Source organism: Fomitiporia mediterranea (genome assembly GCF_000271605.1).
Source record: "Fomitiporia mediterranea MF3/22 unplaced genomic scaffold FOMMEscaffold_8, whole genome shotgun sequence".
Taxonomy (NCBI): Eukaryota; Fungi; Basidiomycota; class Agaricomycetes; order Hymenochaetales; family Hymenochaetaceae; genus Fomitiporia; species Fomitiporia mediterranea.
The window spans coordinates 1683363-1700070 of NW_006760393.1; the positions used below are offsets into that span (position 1 = coordinate 1683363).

At 47.4% G+C, this 16708-nt stretch overlaps 5 protein-coding genes across 5 annotated transcripts; 4 read left to right on the forward strand and 1 right to left on the reverse strand.

The window, feature by feature from the left end:
• Positions 1 to 257: 257 nt before the first annotated feature.
• On the reverse strand, positions 258 to 4119 carry FOMMEDRAFT_21629 (ClpX, ATPase regulatory subunit). Its single transcript, XM_007268409.1, has 21 exons — positions 3799 to 4119; positions 3678 to 3742; positions 3534 to 3625; positions 3367 to 3481; positions 3296 to 3312; positions 3160 to 3239; positions 3099 to 3105; positions 3012 to 3049; positions 2784 to 2963; positions 2648 to 2729; positions 2490 to 2593; positions 2320 to 2437; positions 2249 to 2264; positions 1959 to 2190; positions 1871 to 1905; positions 1807 to 1813; positions 1050 to 1742; positions 866 to 994; positions 652 to 809; positions 481 to 585; positions 258 to 357 (listed from the first exon to the last, which is right to left on the reverse strand). The coding sequence occupies exons 1-17, from the start codon at positions 4030 to 4032 to the stop codon at positions 1605 to 1607; spliced, it is 1560 nt and encodes a 519-aa protein (XP_007268471.1). The 5' UTR covers positions 4033 to 4119; the 3' UTR covers positions 258 to 357; positions 481 to 585; positions 652 to 809; positions 866 to 994; positions 1050 to 1604.
• A 21-nt stretch (positions 4120 to 4140) lies between these two features.
• On the forward strand, positions 4141 to 6746 carry FOMMEDRAFT_110825 (uncharacterized protein; the record flags this gene model as incomplete). Its single annotated transcript, XM_007268410.1, has 10 exons — positions 4141 to 4340; positions 4392 to 4953; positions 5011 to 5103; positions 5162 to 5395; positions 5446 to 5757; positions 5818 to 6113; positions 6169 to 6208; positions 6261 to 6430; positions 6483 to 6543; positions 6593 to 6746. The coding sequence occupies 10 exons, from the start codon at positions 4141 to 4143 to the stop codon at positions 6605 to 6607; spliced, it is 1983 nt and encodes a 660-aa protein (XP_007268472.1). The 3' UTR covers positions 6608 to 6746.
• A 123-nt stretch (positions 6747 to 6869) lies between these two features.
• Positions 6870 to 10791, forward strand: FOMMEDRAFT_125928 (ubiquitin activating enzyme). The gene is made up of 15 exons (XM_007268411.1): positions 6870 to 6976; positions 7026 to 7045; positions 7102 to 7167; positions 7226 to 7308; positions 7365 to 7511; positions 7561 to 7667; positions 7725 to 7815; positions 7871 to 8101; positions 8157 to 8892; positions 8945 to 9013; positions 9073 to 9269; positions 9329 to 9658; positions 9707 to 9896; positions 9950 to 10482; positions 10540 to 10791. The coding sequence occupies exons 1-15, from the start codon at positions 6906 to 6908 to the stop codon at positions 10705 to 10707; spliced, it is 3039 nt and encodes a 1012-aa protein (XP_007268473.1). The 5' UTR covers positions 6870 to 6905; the 3' UTR covers positions 10708 to 10791.
• A 177-nt stretch (positions 10792 to 10968) lies between these two features.
• Positions 10969 to 14666, forward strand: FOMMEDRAFT_110830 (uncharacterized protein). Its single transcript, XM_007268412.1, has 3 exons — positions 10969 to 12268; positions 12320 to 12649; positions 12706 to 14666. The coding sequence occupies exons 1-3, from the start codon at positions 11373 to 11375 to the stop codon at positions 13649 to 13651; spliced, it is 2172 nt and encodes a 723-aa protein (XP_007268474.1). The 5' UTR covers positions 10969 to 11372; the 3' UTR covers positions 13652 to 14666.
• A 249-nt stretch (positions 14667 to 14915) lies between these two features.
• Positions 14916 to 15795, forward strand: FOMMEDRAFT_89166 (uncharacterized protein; the record flags this gene model as incomplete). The annotated part of the gene is made up of 7 exons (XM_007268413.1): positions 14916 to 15008; positions 15189 to 15228; positions 15282 to 15306; positions 15362 to 15374; positions 15431 to 15466; positions 15522 to 15610; positions 15672 to 15795. The coding sequence occupies 7 exons, from the start codon at positions 14916 to 14918 to the stop codon at positions 15793 to 15795; spliced, it is 420 nt and encodes a 139-aa protein (XP_007268475.1).
• Between the last annotated feature and the right edge of the window lie 913 nt (positions 15796 to 16708).

The window sequence follows — 16708 nt, forward strand, 5'->3', positions numbered from 1 at the left end:
CAGCGAGATGCCATGATAGTAGTGTTAGTAAAGAAGCAGTGAAAATACAGAGACTATGAAGTCCCCGAGGCATGTTCGTCGTGTCTGTCGCAGTCGAATGCAGTAAGTGTGAACAGGTTCAATAGACGTGTCAACGGTTACTTTTGCTGGAATTCGTGCATGATCCGCGTCGACCATGTGAGAAAATGAGTTCTTTTTGGGACATTGTGATCGACAGTGGGCAAGGGTGCATCGGCTACGCTAAAATCCTTCCTCTCTTTCAACTCCAACAACCTCGCACACATACCTTTTCTTTACTTCCCGTGCTCGCGTTTGAATAGTTATGACATCCGTTCTGGATCCCGCTGTAGATGCCGCCAAGGTATGTCTTTATCAACCGGTCTTGTCGATCGTTTACGTCGTCTTCGCACACGATGTACATCGCCGTTTAATCTACCCGAATCGACTACATGTATGCGTTCATATGCTAATTCATATTTCCAAGGTCGAGGAGGAGCCCAATGTCGATTTCAAACCCGTCATCCATCTAACCGAGCAGGTTGAGACAAAAACAATGGAAGAGGACGAAGATGTGCTTTTCAAACTGTGAGTCGTGAAATTTGTTTAGCGTTTAGTTTCCTTGTAGTTCTGAGTATGTATACTTTCTTTCAGACGTGCAAAATTGTTCCGATTTGACAACTCTGAAGCTGTCGGTGCATGGAAAGAGCGTGGAACTGGTGACGTCCGTCTGCTAAAGCACAAGGAGACCAGCAAAGTCAGACTTGTCATGCGACGGGACAAGACCCTCAAAGTCTGCGCGAACCACCTGAGTATGTGCTCTATCGCGTAGTTCACACTTATTCACTAACGTATTCCGAATTTGTAGTCTCCGCTGACATGCGTCTCACACCTAATATTGGCTCGGATAGATCATGGGTTTGGAAGGTTCCTGCAGATTACGCAGATGGCGCTCCCTCGTCAGAAACCTTAGCTATCCGATTTGCCAATGCTGAAAGTGGGCTTTCTCTTTCCTAGAGACGCCTTTGTAAGATGCTGATGCCTCGTTTCAGATGCTAACAGCTTCAAAGAAGCCTTTGAAGATGCACAGCGTAACAACGTGTCTCTTGCAACTGCAGAAGCACCTGCAGCACCTGCCGAACCTGCCGCTACTGAGGCACAGCCTGAGAAACCTGTCGAAGAAACAAAGGCTAATGATAACTCTGGAGAGAAGACTCCAACAGAAGAGAAGAAGGATTCAGAGGCTAAGGAAGAGGCTGCGGAAGAGGAAAAGAAAGAGGAAGAGAAGGAAGACGAGCCGGCAGCAGAGCCTAAACCCGAAGAGAAGACCGATGCCTAGACCGTTGGCCAGTTGTCCATTGTATCGCTTACTTGTCCAAAGCGAGAGATGTAATGGCATATCACTATTAGATTCCTATTGTATCTCACTGTTCTCGTTAGTGGAGGATACGTACGCATGTCAAAACGCTTGTACACATCAATCGGTCAAAGGATCACGGTCTAGTTCCAATATATGTGGGCTCATGAATTGTAAGGATACCAGTACAATGCGCCGAGAATAATAATTATACACCATGAAGATGGTCCGAAGGAAAGGAAGAGAGACTCTATGAGCTTTGTTTATCCAAAGGGCCTTCTTCATCGGCCCATGCCGACCAAAATGCAGCACCTCCCCCACGGACCCAGTACAATGCACCCCGCTCCCTTTTGGCGACGGTTTCGTTGATCAAGACGTGTTTGATATTCTTGAAAAGACAGTTAGAAAGTGAGGCCATCTAGAAGGCAAAGAAACAGAGGATACAAGCTTACCGAACCCCTGTGGAGAATAGTCACTATTAGTCTCTATAATCCAAATGAATTCTTGGTCACTTACGGTACTTCATACATCGCATCCATAAGAAGGCTCTCCTATACAAAGAACGATGTCAACTTATCTCCAATATACATGGCAGATGACCAACCATTATGCCTCTTAAACCCCTTGCGCCTCCTCCTCGCTCTGCGGCTTGTCGACATATTTCCAGGAGGGCGAGTGTTGTGAATCGTAGTTCCACGCCAGAATAACCGAAAAGGGCAGTGTACTGAGAAACGAGGGAACCGCGCACGTCCGTTAATATTCGGAGGAAATCTGAAGGTGTTAATGGAGCTAATGATGTGATTGTTGGTAACCTCCCCATGAATTCTGGTATAAATCTATAATGCGATGGACAGTCGGCAAGGACAAACGATTTAAGACTCGAGGATGACGAACCCGTATTTAACTAGGTCTGGATGAGTTTATATTTATTAGTATTCGGTCTATTCTAGGAACTGGATACATACCCGTTGGTTCCACCATATCGAGAATATTATTCGAAGCTTTGTGATTAGGAGTAAAGAAGGGGACGGAATTTAATGAATCGTCTTCTGAAGAAGCGAGGCTCGCAGTGAACCCAATGGACTGAAAGCATTGATAAGAAGGCAAAATATAATATTAAAATAGTAATACTCACTCCTTTGGTACTTCTTCGCTTCACAATTCCATCTAAACCGACAAACGCTCCGCTGAAAATGAATAGAATGTTCGTGGTATCTATATTGTAGGTGTCGCTTCGTGCTACAATGATGTCAGACAAATTTGAAGAAACGAGATGGCATTGGAATATCTGACGTTCAGGTGCGGGTGGCCGATGTCCTGACCTTGATCGACTATCGCCACCCATTGGACCTAGATCCGAGCCCGAAGCAGGCGGCTATGTGTTTTATGGACTATCAATATAAGTACCATGAGCCAATGATTTACATACCTTTGCATGTATCGTTACATTTGTTCCTTCCATCACTCTTAAAAGAGCTTGTTGGACACCCTCTCCCCCAACATCACGTTGACCATCTATACCTCCTGCTCTACGAGCAATCTTGTCAATCTCGTCGATGTAAACGATCCCAGTACCAGCGCGGCGCTCATCCCAGCCAGCGGAAATGAGCTATCAAGTGACGTAAACATTGATTCTGGTTAATATCTAATTTCTTACCAATCGATGGATACACATGTCCACGTCCTCTCCTACGTCTGTAAGTCCGTCAGTAATAGATCATTGAACGGAAACTAACGTCCATACATCCTGCCTATTAAAATTGGTAAGGACTCCTTAAAGGTGTTAGAGGAGAAATAAATCAAACCTGAGTGAAGGAGGTCGCATCGCTCTGAGAAAACGGAACATCGAGTACTCTTGCTAATGTTCTTGCAAGCAAAGTTTTGCCTATTTCAAATTGAGCTTGATGAGTCCCTAGTACAGTAGAACTAGAGGAGTCGTACCCGATCCTGTTGGACCTCTGAGATTCTGTATGTAAGAAAACACGCCCCAGACCAGAATAAACTTCTCTTACATTATAAGTACGTTACTCTTTTCGAATAAGGGTGGGAAGTCTCTTGACCTTAATGGAAGAGAATGTGAAGTTGATGAGCGGTATGGATGCGGGAGGACTTGAGCAGACGATACAGCTAGAGAGGAGCATAAGACACAGTATAATCTGACCACTATAGACGTATGTACCTTCGGCCGATTGATCAGGCCATGTTGTTACTGGTTCCGGTGGGTGTAGCTGGGACAAATTCGAGCGCACTCGATTGTAGTGATTGAAAACCCTTGTTCCTACTTGTTATTAGAGGAACTTAGGTGTGGAGGAGCTTCGCTTACGCCACGGACAAGACCTTCTTAGCATTCTCCTGGCCGACTACATACTCATCTAGGTACTGAGCAAGCTGGTTCCAGGGAAAAGTGTCAATCACTGTCGCAATCCTGGGAATGCGAAGCGCACCTGTCGTGGGGTCGACAGTGCTGCAGATCTAGGAAACGAGGCGGTTTCTCCTAAGTCTTCTCGTACATCGGATCCATAATGAGCCTGAGTCCGTATACCACAACGAAGGGCGAAAGAGCTATAGACAAGTCGAGAATTAGCGCGCTTTAACCATAATCTCCCGGCCATAGTATTAAAGAAGAGAGCCAGACGTGCAAGCGTCCGGATGGACGTCCGTAGCAGCAGAGGGTACATTGTGCATTGCCGCTGAGAGTGCTACACGTGATCAATAATAATTAGCAAGAAAGGCAAGCAGATCCTCGACCAGCAACTGATGCATCGCTACTTTCTCTTCCTGTGATCATGGGCCGCTACCGTTCGTACTCTCGTTCTCCATCCCCTCGACCTCGCAGGCATGATCAGTACAAAGAGGACCACCAGAAACGGAGAAGAAGTAGGAGTAGGCAGAGGGAGGACGAAGAGGAACGGCGCAGAAGTGTAAAGGACGGACGCAGATCGCGCAGTCGCAGTCCTTCCAGAGACGATGATAGGAGGGAGAAGAAGTGAGTATCTTCCGACAGTTTTCTTTAAAATGATTCCTTACTGAGTGTTAGACGAAAGCGAGACAAGTCAGCGGAGCGGAAGGCCCGCAAGGCCGAGAAGAAACGGTTGAAAGAGGAAGAGGAAGCTCGTCAAGTTGCTGAATTGAGCATCTACAGTGCCACCGACAACCCCTTCCACGACGTTAACTTGGGTCAGCAATTTCGCTGGCACAAGAAAGCCGAGAAGGAGAGAAAACAAGGCTTGACTCTTGCCGAAGCTCAACGACGGGACGCGATTCGTCGACAGGAGGCCAAAGAAGAATTAGAGAGACTGAATAAGCGGAGGGCAGAACGGGAGGTAGAACAGCAGCTCAAGGAAGAGGAAGAAATCAGAATGCAGAGGCTTGCGGAGTCGGCGCAAATGGCTGAGTGGCTAGCAAAAGATGGGGATTTCCAACTCGAACAGGAAAGACGCAGAGCAGGTATTCGGCTAAAGGAGAAGCGAGCAAAAGCTGTGGATTTCCTAGTCTTGAACCTGAAGTATGTGGATCCATCAGAGGATGTGGATGATGGCCTTGGTCTTGATGATGCCGGTCTGGAAATCGATTTAGACGAGCCCTATGCTATTCTCGAGGTACGTCTTTCGATTATTCGTCTTACATTACACGTGTATGAATAGACACTCTTCTAGAACCTGTCCCTCGAACAGACTGAAGAACTTCATGATGATATTGAGAAGTATCTCACTCTTGAGCAGTCAGAGGCTAATATCGACTTCTGGACTGTGAGTACAATCACTCACAGTCTTCTTTATACAGTCGTGCTGATTATAAGTCATGCAGAACATGATGGTCGTCTGCAAGGATTGGCTCGAGAAGCTTCGTAGTAGTCGTGACCGAGGTACCAATGTCGTGGCCGTCGTCGAAAATGATGTTTCTGCTATTCTTAACGGGAAATCCGTGGACCAGTTATCTCAACTACAACGCCAGATTCAGGCCAAGCTGACAAGCGGTGAACCTATTGATACCGATTATTGGGAAGGATTGTTGAAAAATTTGCTTGTTTGGAAGGCGAAGGTATTGTTTTTGAACTAGTCGTATATGCTGTGGTCTGACCTTTTCTCAAGGCAAAACTGAAGGACCTTCACGAAGTCGTGGTCCGTAACAGACTAGAGCAATTGCGCAAGCGACAACGCGATGAAGCACTTTTGGCACAGAGAGAACTTCTTGCCGGCGTTTCGAAGAGTACGAGGTCGTGGGGTGGTGATATGCGTGCGGAAGCCATTGCGCAACCAGCTGCGGAGGTACCCGTTGAAGTCGAGGAAGTTTCAGAACCGTATGATCGCTCGATGAGCCCTGCTCCGCTCGACATTAGGAAGTTACCTTATGATGACCGACAAATTCGTATTGTTCCAGAGAAGGAGGACGTCCAAGGACTGGTGAGTCGATTATTTTTCGCAGCTCCCCTCACACCACTTGCTGACACTCATCCAAACTAGCTTCAATTGAGGCGCAACGTCGCTGGATCACGCTTCGTTTCAAAGCAAACTACCGAGACGACGGAGACGCAGGATGCCGAGGCACCGAGTGGTGCAGATTTGGACTCTGAGGCCCTATACAGGGCGGAAGCTGAGAAAGAACTAGACGAGGAAGAGGAACTCTTCAATCTCGAAGAGACCATAGCTAATCCGACAACGTACAACTGGGAAGACAAGTACCGCCCGCGGAAGCCAAGATACTTTAACCGTGTTCACACTGGATATGAATGGAACAAGTATAATCAAACACATTATGAGTGAGTTGCTGTACAAACGGTATATGAAAATCCATTGACATTCCTCTGCCTTCAGCACTGATAACCCTCCTCCGAAGGTTGTTCAAGGATACAAGGTAACCAAGTTCCCCAGTGCACTCCTCAGCTTCTTTATTTACGTTTATCTAGTTTAACATTTTCTATCCGGACCTTATCGATAAATCAAAGGCTCCCACTTACAAGATTGTTAAGGAACCTGGTAATGACGAAACTGTTTTGCTTTACTTTACTGCGGGTCCTCCTTATGAGGATATCGCGTTTCGGATTGTCAACCGTGATTGGGAATATTCACACAAACGGTATGTATTGTATATTGACTACTATTACATTTCTCTAATTATGTCCGTTCAGTGGTTTCCGCAGCAGCTTCGATCGCGGATGCCTTTCCTTGTGGTTCAATTTCAGAAGAAATGTGAGTGCTGCTTGAAGTTACGTTGGACTATGCCTGACATTCTCGCCAGTTCTATCGTAAATGATTTTATGATAGCAAGAATCGATTCTGGTCGATTCTATCTTTTCTTTTATAAATAGTCCCTGTTTGTTACATACTGTATCAGTGTATGCAGTGCAGACACGAATATCGGAGTTTTATATGTAGTGGCGAGTCAGAATGACAGAATTAAGGCCGTGTATAACGTAATGAATTTATAAATTGAGTTGCATAGACGCGTTGCCTCGTCCCTTACACATACCTTCATCACCTCTGTTGCCAGCTTACTCTTTCTCGAAATCGCTGAAATTACCACTGCTGCACTTGTTCGTAACGAATAGACTATGTCAAACGTCCCTGCAGCTATGGATGTAGACGAAGCCCAGATTGATGAGGGCTTATATTCTCGACAACTGTGAGTTTCGTGGCGTACCTACTTACAGCCCGTTGACCCGATATTCTAGATACGTGCTCGGTCATGAAGGTAGTGTTACTTATATCCTCTGCTTTCCATGTGATGCTGATATTGAAGCGGTTTAGCTATGAAGAAGATGGCATCGTCTAACGTACTGATTGTCGGGGTTCAGGGCTTGGGTGTTGAGATCGGCACGTACTTGCACTTTGTCGTGGTACCGTCGATGAAGCTGAATAGTTGTCATTCCAGCAAAGGATATCGTCCTGGCCGGCGTCAAGTCTGTTACCATCTACGACCCGGAGCCAGTAACGATTCAAGATTTGAGTTCACAGGTTCGGTCCACCTTTCACAAGAAGTCGTGTGCATATATGCTCACAATACTCGGTAGTTCTTCCTTAGAGAGGAAGACGTCGGCAGAGCACGTGCAGAAGCCACATTGCCACGGCTAGCAGAGCTGAATGCCTACGTTCCCGTTCGCAATCTCGGCGGTAAACCTGGTCAAGAGATCTCAGTAAATCAGCTTAAAGGGTTTCAGGTATGACTAGTTTTCGTATCATTTGTCAGTACTAACGGTGTTTTGGTAGGCTGTTGTCCTTTGTGGCGCCTCCTTGGCCAAGCAATTGGAAGTCAATGACTGGACGCATGAAAATGGTGTCTACTTTATCGCGACAGAGACTCGCGGTTTGTTTGGGTGAGATGGGCTTTTTGTTGTGATAGAGCGGTATAAATAACTATGCTATACATGTAGATCCGTGTTCAATGACTTTGGACCAAGGTTTACTTGCGTGGATCCTACAGGCGAGCAACCTCTAAGCGGCATGATTGCAGAAATCGATAAGGTAAGGCCAGTGTTGAAAGGGTCGATAATCGAGTACTGAGGACACCTCCCAACAGGACAAAGACGGTGTAGTGACTTGCCTTGAAGAGACTCGACACGGACTTGAGGATGGAGACTTCGTGACTTTTTCTGAGATCAAGGGCATGGAGGAACTTAATGGCTGCAAACCGTTGAAAATCACCGTTAAAGGGCCTTATACATTCAGCATCGGTGACACCTCACAATTCGGTGACTATGTCTCTGGAGGCATTTTCACCCAGGTCAAAATGCCAAAGATCATCAGCTTTGTGAGTTGTCATTAGGTCCATTGATTGCACGCAAGTAACACGTAATTTATCACAGAAATCTCTACGAGAGACACTTCAATCACCCGAGTTTTTCATGACAGACTTTGCCAAATTCGATCGTCCAGCTACACTTCACGCAGGATTCCAAGCATTGTCAGAGTACCGAGCTCAACGCAACCGATTCCCCCGACCGCGCAATGTGGATGACGCAAATGAGCTCATCACACTTGCGAAGAAGTTTGACTCGGACTTGGACGAAAAGGTATTGACTGAACTGTCTTTCCAGTCGACCGGCGATCTAGCTCCCTTGAACTCCGTGATTGGAGCGTTTGTGGCACAGGAAGTGTTGAAGAGTATCTCGGCAAAGTTCCACCCAATGGTTCAGAATATGTATTTCGATTCTCTCGAGTCTCTACCTTCTGTTTTACCGAGTGAGAAGGACTGCCAGCCAGTGGGCAGCAGATACGACCGACAGGTTGCTGTGTTCGGGAAGGCATTCCAGGAGAAGATTGCAAATCACAGACAATTCCTGGTTGGTTCAGGTGCTATAGGCTGCGAGATGCTAAAGAACTGGAGTATGGTTGGTCTCGCGACTGGTCCAAAAGGCGTTATCCATGTCACAGACTTGGATACCATTGAGAAGAGCAACTTAAACAGACAATTCTTGTTCCGTGCGAAGGATCTGGGAAAATTCAAGTCGGAGGTTGCCGCCGCTGCAGTCACTGAGATGAATCGTGAACTAAAGGGTCATATCCTTTGCAAGCAAGAGCCAGTCGGCGAGAACACTGAAAGTTCGTGTGTGGCAGTTAATGTCACGGATACACACATCTAACACCTTGCTAGATATTTATACTAAAGAGTTTTTCGCCGGCCTGGATGGCGTTACAAATGCACTGGATAATGTCGCTGCGCGTGTGTTACGTTTTTCTTCGGAGCATCATGACATTACTCACTGACACGATTATTTTAAGGACAATACATGGACCGTCGTTGTGTATTTTATGAAAAGCCGCTTCTCGAATCGGGTACTCTAGGGACAAAGGGGAACACCCAGGTCATAATTCCACACCTAACGGAATCTTATTCTTCATCGCAAGATCCTCCAGAAAAGCAGACTCCAATGTGCACAGTCAAACATTTCCCGAATGCCATTGAACATACGATTGAGGTGAGGGCACCAGAGTTTTGTAAGGAGTCTAATTGACCAATTTTTCTTACCCACGTCAGTGGAGTCGAACGATGTTTGATAATCTATTCGTCACACCTCCAAAGGCGGTGAACTCGTACCTTACAGAACCAAATTACGTCGAAGACCTGAAGCACACAGGACAACAACGAGAACAAGTGTCACAGATCGTTTCTTATCTGGTGAAGAACAAGCCATTGACAATAGAGGAATGCATCGTCTGGGCTCGACTGCAATTTGAAGAGAAGTTCAACAACGACATTCGCCAATTGCTTTTCAGTCTGCCGAAGGATCATACAACGTCTACCGGACAACCTTTCTGGAGTGGTCCTAAGAGAGCTCCCGATCCGTTGACTTTCAATCCAGAAGACGTGAGTGCGAGTCCAGTTCTGGTGATCTTTTGCTGAGAAAATCAACAGCCCACACATCTCCAATTTATCATCGCCGCTGCGAATCTCCATGCCTACAACTATGGCCTGCGCGGCGAGACGGATCCTGCAATCTTCAAGAAGGTGGCCAGCTCCATCGTACCGCCTAAATTCGCCCCAAGGAGTGGGGTGAAGGTGCAAATCAATGACAGTGATCCCGATCCGGAGGCCGGTAGCGGTGGTAATGCATCGTTTGAAGGTCGATCGGTCGATTGTACTGATTTCCATGCTTAGGTGACGATGTTAGCGACCTATTGAAACAGCTTCCTGCAGCCTCTACTTTCGCTGGTTATCGCATGAATCCGGTAGAATTCGAGAAAGATGACGACACTAACCATCACATCGATTTCATCACCGCCGCTTCTAACCTTCGGGCTATGAACTACAGTATTTCTATCGCGTCTCGCCACCAGACGAAGCAGATTGCGGGAAAAATCATCCCTGCAATTGCGACAACGACTTCATTAGTGACTGGGCTCGTGTGTCTGGAGCTTTACAAGATTATCGATGGGAAGAGCAAGCTCGAAGATTACAAGAATGGATTTGTCAATCTAGCTTTGCCATTCTTCGGGTTTTCCGAGCCCGTCGCTGCAAAGAAAAGCAAGTACCACGATACGGAGTGGACTCTATGGGATCGCATCGAGTTCAAGACAGAGCCGACCTTACAGGAGTTCATCGATACGTTTAAGAAGGACCATAACTTGGACATTAGTATGGTCAGCCAAGGCACTACTCTCCTTTGGAGTTCTTTCCTTCCAAAGGCGAAGGTAAGTGGACATAACGTCGTTGTGATTTAATCAGACGTAACTAATCGATATGTGCAGAAGGATGGTCGGATGCAGAAAAAAATCAGTGAAGTTGTCGAGTTAATCGGCAAGAAGCCCCTTCCAGAGTGGAAGACTCAGCTGATCCTCGAGGTGATTGCGATGGACGAGGAGATGGAGGACGTCGAGGTCCCGTTCATTGTTGTAAATGTAGACCGGAGAGCGTAGGCGAAAGAGCACAGCAGTTGAATACATGTACACGTAAAACGCCGAATGTAGTGTAGTCGTATAGATTAAACCTTTTTCACACGCATGCATATACATAGCAATCGAGTTGAATCGACTCATCGTTACTGGCTAGCATGAGTCACAAAGCGGAGCCAGCATTGCACATTGCATCCGCCGACCCCTTTGCGCATCACGTGACTGAATTACGTAGTAAATTTCTCTTCCCTTGCTCGGTCACTCTTTCCCTACCACGACCATCTCCCCGCGGTAGTCGTCGTCGCTCTCGCTCACTCTGTGCCCGATTGTCGACGTCGACAACGTGCCTCAAGTCCGTTCTCCCGTTTACTAGAGTCTCGTCACAGAGACACATTTGCTCCAACGCAGTCTCAAAAGGCACGCCTTCGTTGTGCGTTTGCCATCCAAGTTTTCCTTTGATCGATATCATATTTTCGGCCTTTGACGACTATCTTCACGACCTCTCTCTTCTCTTTCTCTTTTTTCGTTTTCATTTCACTTTTCTCTTCATCTCTATTTTTTTTGCCGGGAATTTCGCCACCGCTTTGTCTAGATACCTCAGCCACGCAGTCTTAAGTCATTGTGGTTCCCCGCCACTGAGCTGACCAACGCTTGGCCAAGCATTCCTCCTATCCCCCGCCGCCGGGCAGATGCCAGTTCCCGTTCCTACTCACAAGAAGAGCCCATCGCATCCAGTTGTCAAACCGCAAGGCGACGTTCCAGGCACCTTCCCATCCGTTGTTCCTGGACTCGTTCCCGACGACTCACTCAAATACGTAATCCACTCTGCTTGTCAGCCCGCGGCTGCCCACGCAGGATTTGGCTCCTTCCCACCTCTCCAACGAACACGATCAGATTGGGTATCTATTAATTCTTTCTACTCTGGAGACGGCTCTCAGATCTCGTTCTGGCCTGGAGTAGCGGAGGAAAGTTCGGATTTGCGACGCGGGCTGACCGTTGCGGGAAACGCAGCGGTCAGTAAGCAGGTGCACGCAGAAGCGTGCCGCTCGCCTGCGGAGACATCCGATTCTTATTCCGTAATCATGGGTCTGCAACATTTTGTTGACAGGCGTCCCGTTGACCACAGTTGGGCCGTTCGTGAACATACTGATGATTCCGCGATTAGCTTTGTGGCCAGGGCAGACGCCTGGAATTCTGCCAGGGGGAACGCTTTTCGCAAGGATTTCTCGGGGAATTCCTTTTCATCTATGGAATTAGACCACCGTTCTCCTCATCACGCTGCGGACGAACTTTGCGACAATTTGCTTCATTCCGCCACCACCCCTTTTGCAGACTTTGTTGATCGCATTGTTGCTACGCAAGGGACTTACGCAAGTGACCAACCTGCTCCGGATGCCTTGGAGCCTCTTCCAGCTGATGCTCCCGGTCACCAGCAACAGCCGGTGCCCACTGAACCGCTTTCCGATCCCACGTATATTAGGACATACCGTGCGATGGCAGAGCCCCTGTCTGAATGGATGGCAGACTATGTCTGGAAGATCTGTACAAGGGGTATGAGTCTTCCTTGCCGTTTTGTCGGTGCAGGGTATGTTATTTTTGATGTCTCAATTACTCTTCCAATTAATATTTCTATAAGGGCCTCGTGTATTTACGAGGAGAAGCCACCATCCAATCTGGCGAAGGCAATTCACTCGGTGCTGAGCTCTACGCTTCTCCAGCCCTCTGCTATCCTTCTCGCGCTCTGGTACATTACACGGTTACCCGTTTTGTTTGACGTACATTGTTCAGGCACGATCCTAACACCTGCGGAACTCGAGTTTCGCAAGGAACTTTATGGTGAAGGGTGTCCTTTGTCGACGGATGAGCGCAGTCAGTTGGTATCCCGTGCTCCATTTAGAATTGCTCTGCTCGGTTGTATGTTCGCGAACAAGTGGCTGGATGACCATACGTTCTCGAACAAAACGTGGTATGTCCTGCTCTCTTTCTGTTGCCATTTACGATTACTAATTGTACTCATCACAGGCACAGCATCTCTGATGTACCGATTCAAAGCATTAATCGACTCGAGTTGACCGCGCTCGCTGTCATGGGACATGATTTATCGGTTACACCCAAAGCATGGGAGTGGTGGCTTGCTCACCTTCAACAGTATCAATCCTGCATTGAACCTGTGACAAACCACTTCCCTGCTCCTATTTGTCGCCCGTCGACAAGTGATTCACACACGATAGTCCGTAGGATGGTAGCGGATTTGGTTCAATTGCATGGTCGTTTCGGATTGATGGCTTCAACGATTGTCGCACAACCAATCTTCAGTTCGTTGCTTACATGCGAATTCTACAGAAAGGCCGAGTCCTGTCATGAAGAGACGTACGACACTTTCGAAATTGACCTTGATGAGGATGGCCCGCTTAGGGAGGAATATGTCCCTAAGCGAAGAGTGTCTGCGTCGAAGACAGAGATACACAGACGTTCGTTCTCTTCTGAGACGAACAATGTGACATATGTGTCTCCGCGTTTGCCTGCACCTTCTGAATGGAGTCCACATGCGGACCCTCCTTTAGCGCGAGATTATGGACGCCGCTTCATGACTACAGCACCTGGCTCAAAGGAAACTGCTATTGGAAGTGCTCTGCCAGGCATACAACCGTACCCGTCCTCCTGGAATGCTCCAATACCTTTATTCGCCACACATTTTTCCGCACCCAGAAATATTCATACTACCAGTAGCTTTGAAGCAGAACCTCGTGGTTTCTCAGCTTCCACTGTTGGTCCACCTATCAGCTACGCTCGCGCAACATTCAACTCTATGGGGCACGTGCGATCGTTCTCTTATTCTCGTGTAAACGGGGATGACAACTGCTGTCTACCGCCAACCTCGTGCTCCCGATATGTGGGACAACCTCCGACTTTCTCTTATATCCAAGGCGAGCCTACTCACTCCCGGCCGCTGTGGCTAAAGACATGAACAAAGAAATAGCTTCTTTCACTATGAGCCTAGACATTCTTCCACGTCAACTTTTCTCAACCATTTATGCTAGGACGTCCGAGATAATCATCGACTTTCGCTGTCTATTGCTGTCGTGCAGTCTTCGGTGTCTGCCTTTGGTGCCTTCTTCGTAATCTTGCTTTTCTCATTTTTTTCACCATTGCTATACGGACTTAGCCGGATCGACTACCTTTACATGATGCACGGGTTTTCACTGTTCCTAAGGAGTCATCGGTCATTTCAGCATATTGCATTTTCTCCAAGCATCTATTTAATTGCTTCAAGTTTTGGGCTCCCTCACTGTCACCATTGCATCTTTACGCTTCATTCCGTTCTCCACCTCCACCGCAGTCGAAGGCGTTCCATTGTAGTGTATGCGTTTTTCTCTTCATCTACGTTCACACCCAGCAAGCCGCGTTCCTTTAGCAGAGCTGCGCTTTGCCAGCGTCTAGCAGACGTGTGCTCTGAAATGTTGTGAAATCTCTTTTTGGCCCTCGTTGCCCCTTTGGAGATTCTGTGCCCATTCCATTGTGCATTAATTTTCGTTTGGGTTTCTTTTCACCTGTGTCATGACTTTTTTTCCCTTTTCTCGTTTACACTCAAACCACTAAACGTCAAAAAAATCGGAAAAAATACGAACGCACGCATTTGAACTTGACTTTCCTCTTTAACCTCTGTTTTTTTTCTCTCACACATACTCCCCTTATCGCGTCCATCCCTGCGATTATAGTCCGCCTGATATCCCTTTACTCTGGGCTACACATATCCAGCTTTCATGCATTTTAGCATCCGCCTCTTCTTCCCTCGGGTTCAACTTTTAACCCGTCTGCGGCTGTGGGCCTGTTCGATGCGCCCCTTTGTCCCTCACTACCTTGCTTCCAGACTTCCCGAGCCTCCTAACATTCCCACCAGTCCCTACCGTTCGTCTATCCTCCCGTCCCGGTATAGCCTTCCCCCCATCCTCCACTCTGGATCTTCGTCCTTTACTCCGAACCCCCCCCCTTCCCTTAACCTCTTCCACCATTCCGCGTACCCCTTCAGTACATAGCTGTGTTGCACCGTCTGTAGACTTGTTGGTAGAGGCAAGCCAGGAATTTAACACGTTATGTGCAATATTGATCGTGAGATCTTAGTTGTCTTATGTAAGACGGTATTCTTGGATCGCGTTCATTCACTCACACAGTCGCGGAATACCACTTCCCTCTGGTTGTCTTGTTCCGACCCTGACTTGTCGGTTTTCGACATGGATTTGGACCTGAAATGCAACAATCTGTCTTGTAGGAAGACTTTGACGGACAAGGCTGTTGTGGTAAGCATGGAAACCTCCGTCCACCACGTTTACATGCATTATTACATGATTTTACATCTGTTCCTCCGTGTAGACAACCTGTGAGTCCGGTTCAACCTTGAGAGTTCATCCCATCCTGACATACGAGGCCGCAGGCTCCCATATATTCTGCGGTATATATACGTCTTCTGGAACTTTGTTCGCCAACTCACGACTTCTTTAGTCGAGTGCGCCAATGAGCTATTCACGTCTGCGCAGCTATGTCCAGGTGCAATTACCTTCCATATGTATTATTTCGGAGCTTGATATATCTTATTCAAGCCTGCGAGACCCACTTGTCCGAACCGTGAGTGAATACTGGAGTCTACGCTGACGAAACTTGATGCCACCGCTATTCTTAGCGATGATGTTGTGGTGCGGCTCAATTTTCTCCTTTCCTCTTTTGATATCGAGACTTGCAATTAACCCAGGTCTCATCATTACATCCATCCAATGACTATAAAACGGTTTGTCTTGACGTAAGTTGATGTACTGATATCTCACAGGTGTATCTCTCCCTAGTCTGTCCTATCGGGTCTCGGGCCTTCGCTCATCCTTGAAATATGCGGAAGAGCTATGTCATTCTGGCAGTACCAAACACATCAAGAATAGTAGGCAGCCTATTTCTGTCCATACTTACGCCAGGCGGTATTTCTTAGTCTGAGCTACTAGCTCGTTTCAGCAAGCTGTTCTGAAGAATATGAACGAACGGAATGCTCAACTACAGAAACAGCTTGATAACGTCATTCGAGAAGGTCTTATCCTGCATATATGCTATCTTCCTGAATCGATCTGATAAAATACCTCAGCAAACGGTGAACTTAGTCTTATGAACAATAAGTTACAAGGTCTAGAGAAGGAACTCGAGATGGAGCGTCGCAAACTCCGCGAGATGCAAGACTCGGCAAGGGAAAGGGACAAGGAATACCAGAAGCTCAAAGTCTGTGCTTCTTCGTTCTGGCATTCTAACTATAACACTTGGTGCCTTATTCGTCTTCTAGAATCACTACGATAAAATCAAAAGAAAGGCTCTTCTTGCCCCTGGTCCTCTGGCGAATGACGGCTTTGCAGCTCATATGCCTCCGCAATCCGAGAACCATGGGACAGCTAACCAGCAGATGAACAGAGGAAGGGGAAATATGTTCGCAAGTATGGGAAGTGTAAACGCTGTGGTTGGAGGCATGGAAGCTAGCGGCGTACGTCAAAATCAATCTAACAACCCACCCCGCACTAACTCTGGCTCCTGACCCATCTCTTTTCTCAGATTCAAAGAACACCTTTACGAACGAGCGGCGTTGGGGGACACCATGTTTCCGACTGGCAACCTTTGAACCGACAAGACATTGCTACATTCCGCGTCCCGAGTGTCTCGGACCAGTCGGCGAGCGCCGACGAAGTGGAGAACATGTTGGGTGGGTCTCGTCAAATGAATCGACAATTCATGCAGCGTCCCATGAACAACGTTGCGCCATTCGGTGGAAGGATGATGCCAGGCCAACCTGGTGCGTACCGAGCCCTCGTCCGAGTATATTAGACATGTTAATACTTCTGTATAGGACCTTCTATGCAGACCAACACCCGCCGCGTTAAGACCTTCAGACCAGCAGGCGCACGATAGATTCCGCAAGGCTTATTTCGCCATATGACAGAGCACTAATCGTAGTCCCGGACGTTAATGATTCTTTATAAAGAAAGTTAATATCAAGCAA